Consider the following 16,073-nt stretch of genomic DNA (forward strand, 5'->3'; position numbering starts at 1 on the left):
GGGTGGGTGTGTGTTAAGTCTGCTGACATACTACCCAATTTTCACCCTGAATTACAGCACAAGGTGTTTTACTTGATATTCTTATCATATGTGAACTTGCAATGAGAAAGCTGGATCTGAAATAAATTGTGTGCTGTATTCTGAAAGGAAATACTCCAACATAATTTGTTTTTCCTTAAAGAAAGAAGGAGAATTGTCCTCACATGCATCCTAATACAGATGTATGAAATTAAAAAGACAGCAAGATATTCAAATGAGTTCTCCCCTTAAGTCAGGCCAGCTCTTCCTCTGTGATACACAAACGAACTGCACCAGCATTAACACAGAAAATGCCATTTTGTTTCTAATCCCTTCCATTATTCATCATTTGTTCATTATAATGCAAGGCTGGTAAATCTAAAGAGTGTTTGTAGTCTTTATACTATGGCCATGTCTATCCAAAGCCATGCTGCGAACCTGTGAAGATGAAGGAGCCCACCACTTGTAGAACTCATCACACAGTCTCACCCTCTGTCAACAAGGAAGCTAGCTGCAATTTGTCCTACCTCGGACCCAGTTTTCTTTCTCAGACTCAGAGGGTTATAGATTGCCATGGCCAGCCCCCCACACCAGCACTCAGTGCAGCACGCAAACTAATATATCACATGTTGGGATGCTGACTCAGTGCCACACAGCTCTGACAGGAGCTTGAGCCCCCTCTGCTTCTAGTCTTCATGCTCACTAACATCAGCAGATTTAGGATGAGGCCAAGAATCCCAGGAAACTGAAAACAATTTGACTTACGCTGTCTAAAATGGCTACACTTTCTTAAGATTTTCACAGCCTGTGAGGGATAGCCTATATAAATTAGATTAAGACACGCAGGAAAAAATTGAAGTTTTTATAGAAGAACTGAACTGGCTACATCTTAAAAAAAAAAAGAAATAGCCTCCTCATTCTTTATGAGTTGAATGTTTTCTGCAGTTTACTTGTAAATTTGTTTCCTTTAACACACAGATGTCCCGCAAAGCATATTTCAATGGAGAGAGCTTCATTGCATCAAGCCAAAAAGTGTCCCTCTTTAGTGAATTTGAAGGAGGCTTTAATTTCCGGACATTGCAGCCCAACGGGCTGCTGTTCTACTATTCTGAAGGAGTGAGTATATATTTCTTTACAGTTTGCTTTATTTTATCATTGGATTGTTTCCCAGGAGAATACTAGGGGAATGATACAATTTCTCACTTCATCTTTTCGTAATAGAGAAAGCAGTCCGCAATATAGAAGCATTCATTGATTACCTCATTTTCACAGTTTGATCTACAGATGCAAACTAGCAATGCTTAGACATTATTTTGATGTTGAGAAAAGGATTTGATCATATGCCTGGAATTAACATGCATCCACTTGTGCTCAATAAAGTCCTTAGGGCAGAAACACACAGCGGATCTTGCTGTGCTCAGCAGCACTGCAATCCCTATTTAGACCTGTAGGTGCTACCAAAGTACAAATAATATTAAGGGCCTGACATTTTCCATCCAGAGACAATCCCCTAGAAGCAAAGACAAAGTTTGTTTGAGCTAGTGGGATGGTATTTTGAGCATTGCTGAGTTGACAGAAATCAGTCAGAAAGCTGCCTATATTCCCAGATGGTACTTAGACCTCCATGTGTAACTGGGAAAAGCTGCACTTGAGAATGGCTCCTTCCTGCTGTGGGAAGCCAGGCTGCTCTAAATGCCCCCTCAGAGGTGTGACATGGGCAGAAATATGGACTTGCACCCCCAAAATGTTGTGTGAGCCAGAGCGATTCCAAGATCCTTCAGGCTCAGACTGACATATGCAGTAAGCATGAGCTCAGATGACAGAACATTTGCAACCACCCCCAAATGTCTGTTCTGCCATACTTGCAGAAGATTATCAGCAGTGCAGCAGGGAAGGCTGTGTGACACCAACAACCGCTCCTGAACTTTTACAATTTACAGCCTGGAGTATTACCTTAAATTGAAATCAGTAACCATGTCAGTTATCCATATCGTTTGCATAAATGAGGCCTTACACACACCACTTCTGGTTTTAACTCAAAAGCTCTAATCCTATGAGGTGCCAAGTGCCCTACTTAACAAATGGAGGTTCAGCTATTTAGCACTTGACAGAATGAGACAGGATGACTCCTAACAGTGCACAGTAGCAGTGCTTGCTCTAATGGAACAGACAATATTCCTGCTATGTGGCACGGTGATCCCGTATGCCTGACCCAGATAGCAGATCTTATCTCTGACATAATTTTGAGTGATTGAACGGGTCTGATCAGAGGGAATTAGGAAAAGAAAAAAATTTTGGTCTTACGACAGCAGGAATCTTGCAGTAACAGCTGCTCTATACAGTACCAGGGGTACCAGAAACACAAATGAAATGTAAACATCATACATCCGTGCTAGATGGAAGGAGCTCATGTGACAGATATATGGGACATAATCAGCAGCAGAATTCCCAGAATTCAGACTTAAAAAACAGCAAGAATATCAATTCTAATGAGGTCATTGCCTGTTTCGCTTCTCAGGATACCCTTCTGCAAATAAAGCACAAATGGAGAAAACAGCAAGAAGGAAAATAAATACAACAGGAAAAAGCACAGAACCTTTAATTTTTCTGTGTTACACTTGCTTACGAAGATGTTTTTGTCTGTATTTCAGTCAGATGTATTATCCATCTCTATGGACAGAGGTGCTGTTGTTTTAAATGCAAGTGGAACCAAAATTCAATCACCAGACCGAAATTACAACGATGGAAAAACCCACTTCATCATTACTTCTGTCACCCCAGAAAGGTACAGCTGTCCAGCATCGTTTATTCCCTACCTTTAGAATATAAATATTTCTTGCAAAGCACGTTATCATTTAACATTTGCTTTCAAAGTGATGCTTAAGTGGGGGTTTTTAAGTGATTTTTTAACTGATCAATTCAGTTAAAAAAATACAAAGCCAAAAATCTATGTGACTGAAAACTGCCCAACTTGGCCTGAGCACGAGATGCTGGGATTTTTTAGTGAAACTAAAATACAGTTTTTCTAAAAGCTTAGTCCGTTTTTGTCCTCAGGTATGAAAGCAGTTTAATATAAGACTAGCATGAGATTCATTTTTCAGCAGGATTGATTGTTCTGATTTGTTAAAGCAATCCCAAATTGACCTTGAAGGAATTGAGGCATCTTCACAAAAAGCATTTATTTGGGATATATACAGCGGAACATGTTCAAAATATTTTTAGCACTGACAGACACAAATGTAAGACTAAACACAGCAGTAGGGAATAAGTCTCTCTGTGTGCTTCTTAAAAAACTTGAAAGCATTGTTTTATTGGTATGTTTTACTGTTGTTTTCTATGTTTAAAATTTTCTTAGAAGGTCAAATAATCAAAGCATCTTTCTTCAAGAAACTTGCCTATGCAGATACAACCAGGTCATTCTCAGTTTTCTAACAGAAATGGAGGTTTGCACTTACGGCTTCTGACATCCAAGAAACATAATTTGAAAAGCTGAAGGTGTGAAAAGGTGCCTTGGAATAGTGTTGGAGACTGTTATGTTTCCCTGAGTGTTTTGAATTCTGAACTTGCCAAACAAAACCAATGTCTGATGCTTTAGTTATACTCAGTTTCTTAATAAAGCAATAGAATCCTTCCTGACTTCTGCAGCAATTAATGCGTTGCAAAATGAGATTAGGCAAAGAACACTGTATAAACTCAAACATCAATGTACTGTGATGAAAGAGAAGGAAAAAGGGATAGGGACATAAAGAAGAAGGATTAGCATGTGCTTGATCTTATTTTACCCAAATGGTGGCTCCATCCATTTATTAGCGATCCCTTAGTTTATCTATCTTCACTGCGTGGACTGTATTTTTTTGGACTTCACAATTAAACCCAGGATATTAAGAAATCCATGGGCCTCTGGACTCAGTTTTGCCAGTGGGTTAATCACACTGCTGCTTGTTGCACAGCTGGAAGCGAGAAGGTCTTCTCATGACTTTGAGCACTACCATTCAGTGATGTATACAGTGAGCGGAGCATTTTGGGTGCATGTAATACGCTGTCTAACCACTGGCATTGACGTTTCTGAAACCAGACTACAAAATGAATGCTTTGCCTTTGTAGATATGAGCTGACTGTTGACGACAAGAAACAAAGTAAGAAGAACCCAGCGAAGGACAGAGCAGGGAAAAGCCTGGACAGCATCAAGAAATTTTATTTTGGTGGCTCTCCCCTCAGAACACAGCAAGCCAACTTCACTGGCTGCATAAGCAACGCTTACTTCACTAGGTGCGCAGCATCCTCCCAAACACTTTACCAGGCAGTCGCTGCCCGACAGCCTGAATAGTAGCTCAAGAGAACTGATTTATTGTCACAATAAAAATCCCTCTCTCATTTTGTGAGGCTAGACAGTATGTGCGAATAAGTTTCTTACCTTATTTGCCATGGAATCTGTTGGCACAGACATGCTAGGTTAAGATACTGTTAAAGTGGGAATAACTTGATGTAAATCAGCTTTCAGTACTGCACCTGCTAATGCTGCTGGTGCAATGTATAATTTGCATAGCTGTAATTTACATTTATATTATGTAGCTTTCAGCTCTGCCTTTGAAACAAAATTATATTAAGGCATCTCACAGAAGCTGGGGATGTTAGGAGTTTGGTCATGTGAAAATGGTCAGAATTTGTTGATCTTAATCGCTTTGTGAAATGTTCTTATATAGAAGATTTTAAAGTGAATTTGATGCTGCAGATTGATACTTTCTGTTTATGCAAGCGTGGATACCACAGGTAGAGGTAGTATAGGCTGCCCGCCTTACCCAAACATTGACTGATAAATCTATACTTTTATCCAAGAATGGAAAAAAGCCCATCCAAACATCATTTAAACTATAAATGCAAAATTCTGTAATTTTTATGAAGACAATTCCAACACTTGGAAAAAAGCTGTTCTTGTCATCCCCTCTTTGAAACACAGGTTGGATCGAGACGTTGAAGTGGAAGATTTCCAGCAGTACCCTGAGAAAGTTCAGACTTCTTTGTATGGATGCCCTGTTGAATCTCCTCCAGTTGCTCTTCTCCATAAGAAAGGAAAAAACTCATCAAAAGCCAAAGGAAACCGTAATAAAAAGGTTTGCTACAAATTGGCCCAGTACCACCCTAGAATTTTCCAAAGTTGATACATACTGTGCCATGATTGGGAATTCTCCAAATCATGGATCCAAAATGTACCACGTGAAGAATATTTCAGATATATGAAGGAAAGGATCCTGTTCCTTTACATATTGCATCACTGCAAATGACTGCCCTGACCCGATCTATCTGGCCTACACTTGCATCATTCTCTCTTGCTAGAACTGTAAAACAAAATTTATGACATCTTCAAAACAGTACTGCAGAAACAAGCCTTCTTGATTTCTTCTATATCCTAAAGGCAATAAGCTTGCTTCTGTTCTCAGCTACTTCTGTATAGCTTTCTCTACTGCATACAATTAGCACGCATTAATATAAATGTGGAAAAAAACTCCTTCCAGCATGTACAACTTTTAGTCCAAGCATGTCCTCTTATGCCTATAGTATAGCTGATATCATCAAAACCAGAGAGGAAAAGATTCAATTAGGAAAACTGGAAAAGAATTGAATTGTAATTATGTTAGCTACACAAGTATTCTGTTTATCCCTTCTTCTGCCCTGAATCAGCCTCTGTAGTACATCTGTTCACGGAAGATTTGACTTGGAACTATTCCTGGTATTTTTGTAAGGAAAAAATATATTACTAGCATATATATAAATGATACTGTTATTTTTATTATGTCCAATCTTAGTTAAAATTTCTGGTTAATGGTTCTCTTTCTATGAAGGTGGGAAGAGATAAAGACAAGATTTCACAGACTTCAACTGGCCTCAAAAAATTGCATCAAGATGTGAATATGCAAAGAGACCCTCAGTGCCACTTGCCCATGAATCCCAAGGCAACCGAACATGCGTATCAGTTTGGAGGAACAGCAAACAGCCGGCAAGAATTTGATCACATACCAAAGGATTTCAGTGAAAGGTAAAGGGACCTTAGAAAGAAAAATTAAATACACCGGGGAGGAGACAGATATATTAAAAGGTGTTTCAGTTAAGTAAGAGCAATAAATAGAATGTGCTTCCAGTTACATCCCTTTTGTGGAGTCTTCATCTGCATTGTATATTAACAAAATGTGTCTCCTTGCCTATTTGTAGGCTGTTAGTTCTATACAAGCAATGCACCATTGGCCTCTTTATGCAAGAAACAATGGCATTAGAGCAGAACTGGAAAAAAACACGATAGTTCACCAAGAAATGAAGCTGTTATGTGTTGAGCGGACCTTGGCAGCTGTTTAATTGTTAGGAATCTACACAGTGCATACACTTTTCATAAAGCTATGAAAACCATGTCCAATTCAAGCCATAATGGAAATACAAGTAATTAATAATGGGTCCAGATATTGTGGACATTTAATTCTCAGGCTCCCACAGAATATGCCATATGGTATGTTATGACCAACAAAGGATTTTGGTTAAATACTTTCCATGAAAGACTACAAATTCAACAACACAGCACTTCCTGGAAGCATACCAGACCACTAACTCAGAAAAGAAGAGTGCTATTTCCTGACTTAAATAAAAAAAGCATTACATTTGTTTTAATTCAATAGTGTTTTACTTAGGGCAGTCCTGATGGGGCCCATATAAAGAAGGAAAACCCAAACTCTAACATGTCTCTTCAGCCCTCCAAGACATATTTGTTTTACAACTGTTATTACAGCTTCATCGTTATAATGTGCATTTTAAAAAAACAATGACTTGTGATGTTTTAAAACAACCGATATTGGCAAGGGCCTAAGTGTGTGTGGAATGTACACACACATGCAATGGGGAACGTATAGATCCTTCAGGCAATACAAAGAATGGAAGCTAGGCAGGCACCTGACATGAGAAGCAGGACTAATCAGTTCTGGCACTGTCCTACACCAGTACAGCTTTGTCATTTTTTAGACCCAAAGTAATAATACCAATCACTCAAGAAATCTTCACTGTTGACAGTGTCAAACCAGGTCAGTATAACTTGCCATGTTGTCTTGGACTTCACAAGGAACTACAAGGAAGGAGAAGCTTAGCAGTGAGTCTGGAATAACGTTAAAGATTTGTGAACTGTCAGGCCTCCATGCCATCACAGTTAAAAAGACCCCCAACATTGCTGTTCAACAGGAATGGAAATGTAGTGTATATACTGTTAGTTATTGGTGGTCTGTATTGATTTTATTCACTTCAGAGATTTTAATTTTTGAAAACAAGTTCCTTGCAAGGCAGCTTCTCCTCCAACTTTGATTTCTACTCCAGAAACCAGTACGGAATGTTTCTCAGAAACACCATTTCCATAAAGGAGATGCATATTCTTTTGGATGAGAGGAAAATCTCAGTCTTCCTCTGCCTGCAGTTTGATTTAAGTCAATTATATCTGCTCTAATTTTAATATTGTGTTTTTATGTGCCAGAGCTCAGTTCTCTATCAGTCTGAAAACTCACTCATCTCATGGAATGATTTTCTACATCTCGGATCAAAAAGAGACCAACTTCATGGCCCTTTTTGTTGCTCATGGCCGACTCATTTTTATGTTTAATGCTGGTCATCAGAAGATAAGGATTAAGAGCCAAGAGAAATACAATGATGGCCTTTGGCACAATGTAAGTAAAAGAAAACGATCATTATGATGGCATATGCCATCAAGGCCGCAGTAAAGACACTGATGATGTGACAGCTCAGGGAGTTTTCATTCATGTGTTCATAACCACACATATAAGTTGAGAAACTTCTGCCAGTATTTTTAAATCTTCGATGCGGCATTTTATCAAGTCATTAGCTAGGGACAGGAAAGTGAATCAGCTATAAAAATCCAGCAATTCCCAACACTAACAGCTGAACAGAAGTGACAGAAACAAGCAGAACAGTGAGGCAACTAAGAGTTAAGTTAGCTAGGAAAGGAAGGACTAGGATAATTCTGTTCAGCAAATTTCTTTGTGTGCCTAAGCAAGGAGCACAGCTGTCTTAGGGTCCCTCTGTAGTCTATGAAAATAAAAAGACAATTTTAGGGGTCAAAGTGAATTTCCCTCTGTAGGTACTTCTCTCTCCTCACTGACTACAGAGGAAGTCTACAGTTACTAAGCTCCTAACTTGGGCAGTAAAGTGTTTAAAGCAGGCTGGATGAATCCAGACCATAAAACTGGCAAAGACCATGAAAATGCTAACAGTGATAGCACTGTAGCAATGAATCATATATGCGAATATAAGATTCGCCTATCTCAGTAGACCTTGTGACACCTTGATTACCTCTGCCTTGTACACCAAAATGTAAGAAAGACAGCAGGCTTACTATCTAGCCTTTACATGAATGTGAAAAAAAAGGGTTGTCCAGCAAAGAATATTGGCAGTTAATAAAACAGGCTTGTAGAGTATTACTCACAAGCTTTTCTTCTCAAACTTCTTATCTTCTTCCACTGCACAGGAGTGTTCCCTCAACGGAAGAAAGTAATCTTCCAAATGTTTTTCCTCCCTTTCTAGGTGATATTTATTAGAGGCAAAAATATTGGTCGCTTGATAATTGATGGTCTCCGAGTACTGGAAGAATCTTTCGGCAGTAATGCTAACACCTGGCAAGTCACCGAACCACTCTATATTGGGGGTGTAGCTCCAGGAAAAGCTGTAAAAAATATCCAGGTAAAGCAGACACCCATTACATCATCCCATACATCTATGCACAGCTAATGCAAAAGCTGACTGTAGGGATGAGTTCAGGCAAAAGCGTATTATGTTCCGAATCCCCAGCAAGCTGAGGAGCACACAGCTCATTTCAAGTGGACAGCAAAGCTCCCACAGGGCTGCGCTGGCAGTAGCTGGGCTAGACTTCCATTGACTTACTTGCAGCAGCAACTGGAAAGCCAGTGGTCTCTGAGGAACAGAGAAATCCTAGTGACACCCAAGCTTAGATGAGACAGGTAAAGTTAGGTGAGATCAGTTCTACCCTAAGATCTGAGACACAGATGAGTTTCGGAGAGATTTTAGTGTTGTCTTAGTATCTCTATTTTAAGACAGTACCTAGAAGTCCGGATTCTGCTCTACATCTTGGATACTGAAGTATATGGAAAGGAGTGTTAAATCAAAAATGAACATAACCAAGTCTCCTTCAAGGTAATCTTTAGTGTTATGTGCCTAACAAGATAGATACACTACTCAGAAAAAGTAGACCCTTGTCTTGCATTGAGGGTATGAGGTATGTATAACACTGCCTTGCTCTAGTTGTGCTTTGTTTCTCACGGTTCAGTAAGGATTGTTTGAGAAACAACACAAGCTGGAGCTACCTTCAAGTCATCAGAGAGACATGAGAGTCTACAAAAAGTGTATGTCCTGCTTCTCTTCTCTGGAAACTGTTTTTTAATTCAAAACTGATGCACCAGACAATCACAACCTTACAGCTCATAAACAAGTACAAATAGGGACAGAAAAGTTTATTTCCTTCCACAAGTAGTTTATCTACTAATCATGCTTTTTTCTCCCCTCAGATTAACTCTGTCTACAGTTTTAGTGGTTGTCTCAGCAATTTACAGCTCAATGGAAGATCAATTACTTCAGCTTCACAGACATTTAGTGTAACGCCTTGCTTTGAAGGCCCATCAGAAGCAGGAACATACTTTTCATCCGAAGGAGGATATGTCGTCCTTGGTAATACACTACTAAACAAATGTATCCCATAATAAGACTGTACTATTCACTGTGCTTCAGAATGGCATATTTCACTAAAGGGCATGGTAATTTCTGAGGCTGTGAGCTGTAAGGATTATTAGATACAGATCATTATTGTGGTAAGCAGCTGATGTTGACAGGTCACAATGTCACCATGAAACTTAACAAGTTGTTACATAAATACATGTGTGTGTATTTCAAATAACTAGAATAATTTTACAAGGGAACAGATTATAATATGGTAAAATTTATCGCAGACATATAGAAGTCAATGTGGCTAAAACTAAGTATACCAGCAAATGGTCATCCCTTAGTTTTTTAATTAATAAAACAACATGTAATTCAAAAATCCTAACGAAAGGCTTTCTGCATGTCTTGATAATGAACAGCATGACAGAACACATCTTTTCAGTCATTTAGGCCTGCTGTGTTCCAGGAAGTGTTTTATGAGGGGTTTTTGGTCACATAGGCTCTGATCTGAACAGGAAAGGAAACTGCACAACCCTATTCATTGGCAACACCAAGAAGAATTAGACAGTGTTTCTAATTTGCTCCCTGGCCTGCCACCAGATTGGAAAAGGAGCTTTCTTCTAGTGAATCATCAAAGCTCAAGTGAACGCCCACTCACAGCATAAAGACTGCTGAATGCCTAGCAAATTCACAGTAAGAAACTGCCAAAAAATACAGATAATTTACTTTCTGCTCTCCATGTCATTGCTAAGAAATATTTTTAAACAAAATACATTTTTTTTAAATAATGAGAAAAATAAAGAAACCTTTATAAGTACTTCAAGCAAACATAATCAAAACAAAAGTTGAAATGGGTCATTGACAGCACACCATGCCATCTCATCAAGTATGTGTACTAGTACATGTTCCAATAGTTTTAAAGACAGAACAAATAAGTTCCACCCTGAGGCTTTGAAATTCCCTTTTGACTTTGAGTAGACATACAATTTCATCACTAACAGTACAAAAAGAATGTTATTCTTTTTCCCTCACAGATGAATCCTTCAGTTTAGGCCTGAAATTTGAAGTTGTTTTTGAAATACGTCCCCGAAGCAGCTCAGGAATTCTACTGCATGGTCACAGCGTGAATGGAGAGTACTTGAATATGCACATGAGAAATGGACAGGTATAATGAAGGCCACATTTCCTCCACTGCTTTGACTGGTTCCTCTCCTACCTACTTGGGCTCTGCTATATGCAGCTTTTGTCTTACAAATTTGCCATTCATTGATTCTTATTTCTCTCTTAAATGTATTAACTGCTTAGTTTAGGCAACCCAGATATTTCTTTTAAAATACAAAAAACAACACCTAAGACAAAATCATATCACTTTACTGATACCAACTATAAATCTTTAATGAGCAGCTGAAAAGAAGCCAGAGCACTGACTCTTTGGTGCTGTTCTTTCATCCACACATTAAAAATGTATAACAGTTACAAGTAAGGTAACCGTTGATGAATTTTTATTGCTTGTTTGTTAAAAAGAGAAGTCTGAGTTGCGCTGTCTCTTCTTGCTTTAACATATATGTGTGTGATGGGGAAAGTGAGGGAAAGGGAAAGTGCTGATTGTCTGTTGATCTGGTTTCTAGAGCCTCTGGATTTTTGTAAGGCTGTCAATTGAACAAGAGAGGTTTGAAATGAACTTACCAGATAGTTGTTCCTGTTGCTATTTTTTTATTATGTTCATCGCTAAAATCTGGATCACATCATGCTACACATTGCACACATACAGTAATAAGTTGCAGTCTAAGTGGACAAAACAAGCAAAGGTTTAGAGCAGGGGAAAAAAAAATTCCTTTTGCAGAAAAGAAACTCAGGGCATAGTCAAGAGACTAAGCAGTGTGGGTATTCTTTAACCACTGCAATGCACTACCCAGTATCTAACTGTCCACCAAAGCGGAAGAGTATTTAAGTCAGGCTGGCTGTCCCTCGGTTAGAAATGCAACACCTGAGGAAACATGCTGTCACCTCTCTTACAATAACAGGAACCAACAGTAGAGTGACCGAGTGGACAGTTTAACATGGTGATTCATCCTATCCTAAAGCAGATGTCTAATATAGGTGACTAAATGAGCTGTCATTCAGATAATGTATTTTTCTGTATTGACTATAGAGAGAACAACAGGTGCTTCAGTTAGGCACCTAACTTTTGACAGCTGATTAGGTAAGATAAAGCCTATTCTTACAGCTGTAGCTAGTCCTTGGCGAATTAACAAAAAACTTGTTAAAGCACACTGCATTGCTGTGTATCATACCACACTTAAAGGTTGCATTTGTATACAACTGGTCCAGGCTAGTACTTCTTATGTAAAGATCTGATGGAAGGTTTGCATGTCCAGAAACTTGTCTGGTTTTCCAACTGTATCAGTCGGTCTAACGAAAGATACTGCCTCACTTACTGCTTCAAATCTCACTTCCTGTATAACGCGTATGCAATTCATAAACAAAATTCACCCTGGAAAAGCAGCTCTTCCCTGCTTGTCACTGCAACAGGTACGCCAGTTGCCTTCTTAGTAAGCATGTGTTTTTTACCATTAACTATCTGCTCTCTTCGAATGCATTACCGAAGACCTGTTTTGTGAAAACATTTTTGCTGGACAAATAAGAACAATCAGCACCTTTAATTCATTCTTTAAATGTATGCATCTCTCTGCCAGTACAGCTTGTCTGGATGATTTATTAAGGAGCCACTTTCTCTTATGATTCTGTATTGGCTTTAATTGCTCCTACATAGATTCTATGATTCTATATATTTTGTCCAATAGTGAATAAAAGAGAACACGAGGATCATTTCATTTTTGTTTGCTGGTGCCCTTGTGGAAAAAAAGTTTTAAAATTTCTTAGTTACAACTATATTGAAACAGAGATCCTCTAAAATTAAATATAAGTTGTTTCCTTGCAACATTTTCAGTCAACAAGGTGTCAGCATTATCAGGGACAACTTAGACATTTGAAAAGCCTGAGTGGCTGGAGTCAGTGTTTGGAGTTCTCCAGCAATCACCACTGGGAATCTTGTGCCCCGCAATAGGGACACGACACTGCTCTGCTGCTGCTGTAACATTTCCACATAACTAAAGCAGAGGTGCAAAACTCAGAATTAGGTTCGCTTTCTAGCTCTGCCAGAGACTTGCTGGTAGGCTCGAACAAGTAACTTAAAAGTCATTCTTAAGTTCCCTATCTGTTCCTTTCTCGCATCTTGTCTATTTGTTTATACTCAGGTTTTTCACTACTGTTTTCCTTATTCAGTGGCTCGCAAGATGCCAAAACATCACCTGATGCCTCTAAAAACTAATTTACCACACAGGAAATCATAGAGTAGCAGTACTAAAAAATTTGAGTGAAATTAGCTGTTATTTTTTAATCTTTTTTTGAACTCTTAAGTTCAAATCAGAAATGTTGCAGAACTATTGAATAAAAAAAAAAAAACTAAATCTGTGAATTAGAAAGGTGCTTTATTTTAAAGAATTTCATGAAATCATGTTTTTCTTTCACTTATATACTAGACATGTTTTGAGTAGGGAATACAGCATTATTACAACACAAGGAAAAAAGAGAACAGGAGAGGGTTTACAGTGACAACTACATTGTTTTCCTCCAGGTTACTGTGAAACTGAATAATGGAATCAGGGATTTTTCAACTTCAGTGACACTGAAACAGAGTCTCTGCGATGGCAGGTGGCACCGAATTGCAGGTCAGTAAAACACGATCATCCCCTAAGTAAGGTGACAGAGCCCAGTTCTCCCTCCCCAGATAGCCATCTCCATGGGCTAGTGCACCAGGAATGGGGTCATATTTTCAGTTCTTCCTTTTCACCTGTCAAGACACAAGTTTGTGTGAAAGACACGGTTGTATTGTCCCTCAGATATAGGAACTGCAGAGCTTCCTGGGAGCACAAGCACAAGTTCCTACAAAGAACAAGCAAAGATGGAAGCTCCTTGTTCAAAGAACACAAGACAGCCTAGCTGAAATGCTGGCAACCTTTCCTAAGTCGTATACCAGATGATATTCTTCTTTTCCCAATTAGAGGTTAAATAAGTTGGTAGAATGTAGTAGGCACAAGTATATGCTGCCCTTAAAGGTCAAATAACAAGACAGATCTGGGGAGCCCCTGCCTCACACAGAGAGATGTCTACAGTCAGGATTTTGCCTCTGTGCCAGCCAGTCATCCTTTTTTCCTGGGTTTGAAAGTCAAAAAGTACTTCTAAACCTCAGGTACTTTGAACTCCCTTACCTTCCTGTCCAGATGCTCGCTTGGGATGTCTCCCAGTGTCACATCCAGAAGAGATCTGAGCGTGCACCCTTTCCCCATGCATTCTGTTTTCCTTCTGAAGGAAACCCAGGCACACAAGCAAGGAGGAAACCTCACTGCATTCTAGTACGTCCCCTATTGGGAATGATTTGGCAAACAGTTTTTCTAAGCCACATGCCATCGTATGCTTATACCCTGCAGCCTAAACACAGCTGCCAGCAATCAAGAGCCCCACGCAAAAGCACCCTTGCTCCCACACTGTATCTTCCATTGGCGGTGCTCTGTGCCAGAATCTGCCCACATAGTGTCACTGATGGCTCATACCCAATCTAGCAAACACTAAATCAAACTACTCAGATCAAACAGATAACTCCTGTCTGTCATAGAAAACTCACATGCTACTTCTTACAATCTTCTTGATCCCTACTCCTTCTCCTTTCAGTTATTAGAGACGCTAATGTGGTGCAGCTGGATGTAGACTCTGAAGTCAACCATGTGGTAGGGCCACTAAATCCAAAGGCAACTGACCACAGGGAGCCAGTGTTTATTGGAGGTGTACCAGGTAAGTTTTTGGCAGCTTTGTGGTACATTGTTCTCAGATTTCAACATGGTTTCCAGAGAAAGCATAGAGACTTAGTTTTCATTTCAAAAAAGAACAAAACGTATCTCACGTGAACAACCTGGTAAAATTCAAAGGCTCAAGAGCTGATCAGAAATGTTCTGCCTCAAGTTCTCCAAGAAAAAAGTGCTGCTTCATTGAAATTAAAACATTCAGAGTTGCTAGAGGGTCAGGTATAGACTCAGTAGGGAAGTCAGCTAGCTAGAAAAAAAATTGCTTTTCCACTTTACTTTCCAGTATGGGCTTACTGTTTCTTTAAGAAATGAGTGATTTATTTATTTATGGGATTGGAAACTCACTGTCACTGTAACTGGAGTCTCAAGGTTTTGTTGCTGGTAGGCTTCTTCCTCTTCTTCAAGCAATGGTGTCTTTGAACACAAGACAAAACATGAAGATTCTTTTTCTGACTAGTGATTTCTATTGCACAGATGTCTGCTAATGTGAATTTGTGACTCACAGACCATCTGTGTAGTGTGGGCCAAGATTACTACATTTACTTCCCTTATTCAACATACAGAGCTACTCTGTTGGGGTTCATATACAAACGGTAATCAACACTACATGATTCAATTTTTAAGTCATCTCCTGTATATTTCTCATTGAAAACATGCAGCATTATTTCTCTGTGCCTTGCCTGTCAATCATGAACAGCTCTAACTACAACATTTATTATATTGCTTATCTTGGATTAGTGGCTTGAGTGTGTGATGTTCTCAACCATCCCACACTACCAGGAGAAAAAATGAGCCTGAAGGGAATAATAAAATCTATGGGCAAATGCCTGTTCACCCTTTAAATCTAAACTGGAATTTTATTAGGACAGAGCTTTTCCCAGAGAGGTAAAATAAAGTGGTAATTGCAAATGGTGTTCTGCTTCATAATAGAGCCTTCTATTTCTACATTAATTATAGAATACTAAAGCAATGCCATACATTGGCTCTATAATGCTATTATCACCCTGGCACAGAAAAATCTTACAATGAACTTCACGACAACAAACAAGATACAATACTAACTGATACCATGTAAATATAGTAAACTAAATGCAAACTAACAAATCAGACACAGATGACGTTACATGTAATGTTAAAAGAAATTACAAACACGCACCCTAGGATTCATCTACTCTGTTACTTAAAAGAAAATGCAGTTGTCAAAAAATGCAAGATTGGGCCTCTATTGACTATGTAATATCAAGAGTTTTATATAAATGTAGATAACTCCCCATACCTACTCCAATGGCCTCTAGAACACTGGCAGTAGGCCAGTGTCGTGGTTTAACCTCAGTCGGCAACTGAGCACCACGCAGACGCTCGCTCACCCGGTGGGATGGGGGAGAGAATTGGAAGAGCACAAGTGAGAAAACCTCGTGGGTTGAGATAAAAACAGTTTAATAATTGAAATAAAATGATAATAATAATAATATGATAATA

The 16,073-nt window shown here is 39.0% G+C and overlaps 1 protein-coding gene across 1 annotated transcript in view; it reads left to right on the plus strand.

Annotated features, from left to right (window-relative positions):
• Window positions 1–16,073, plus strand: part of LAMA4 (laminin subunit alpha 4) — a 112,525-nt gene that overhangs the window by 89,321 nt on the left and 7,131 nt on the right. Inside the window, exons 27-37 of the mRNA XM_009289144.2 lie at window positions 997–1,134; window positions 2,670–2,803; window positions 4,123–4,287; window positions 4,976–5,129; window positions 5,859–6,052; window positions 7,520–7,709; window positions 8,584–8,739; window positions 9,582–9,741; window positions 10,767–10,897; window positions 13,370–13,463; window positions 14,464–14,583. Coding sequence (XP_009287419.1) covers window positions 997–1,134; window positions 2,670–2,803; window positions 4,123–4,287; window positions 4,976–5,129; window positions 5,859–6,052; window positions 7,520–7,709; window positions 8,584–8,739; window positions 9,582–9,741; window positions 10,767–10,897; window positions 13,370–13,463; window positions 14,464–14,583 — 1,636 coding nt within the window. The remainder of the gene's footprint in view (window positions 1–996; window positions 1,135–2,669; window positions 2,804–4,122; window positions 4,288–4,975; window positions 5,130–5,858; window positions 6,053–7,519; window positions 7,710–8,583; window positions 8,740–9,581; window positions 9,742–10,766; window positions 10,898–13,369; window positions 13,464–14,463; window positions 14,584–16,073) is intronic.

This window comes from Aptenodytes forsteri, unplaced genomic scaffold, assembly GCF_000699145.1.
Source record: "Aptenodytes forsteri isolate BGI_AS27 unplaced genomic scaffold, ASM69914v1 Scaffold217, whole genome shotgun sequence".
Lineage (NCBI taxonomy): Eukaryota > Metazoa > Chordata > Aves > Sphenisciformes > Spheniscidae > Aptenodytes > Aptenodytes forsteri.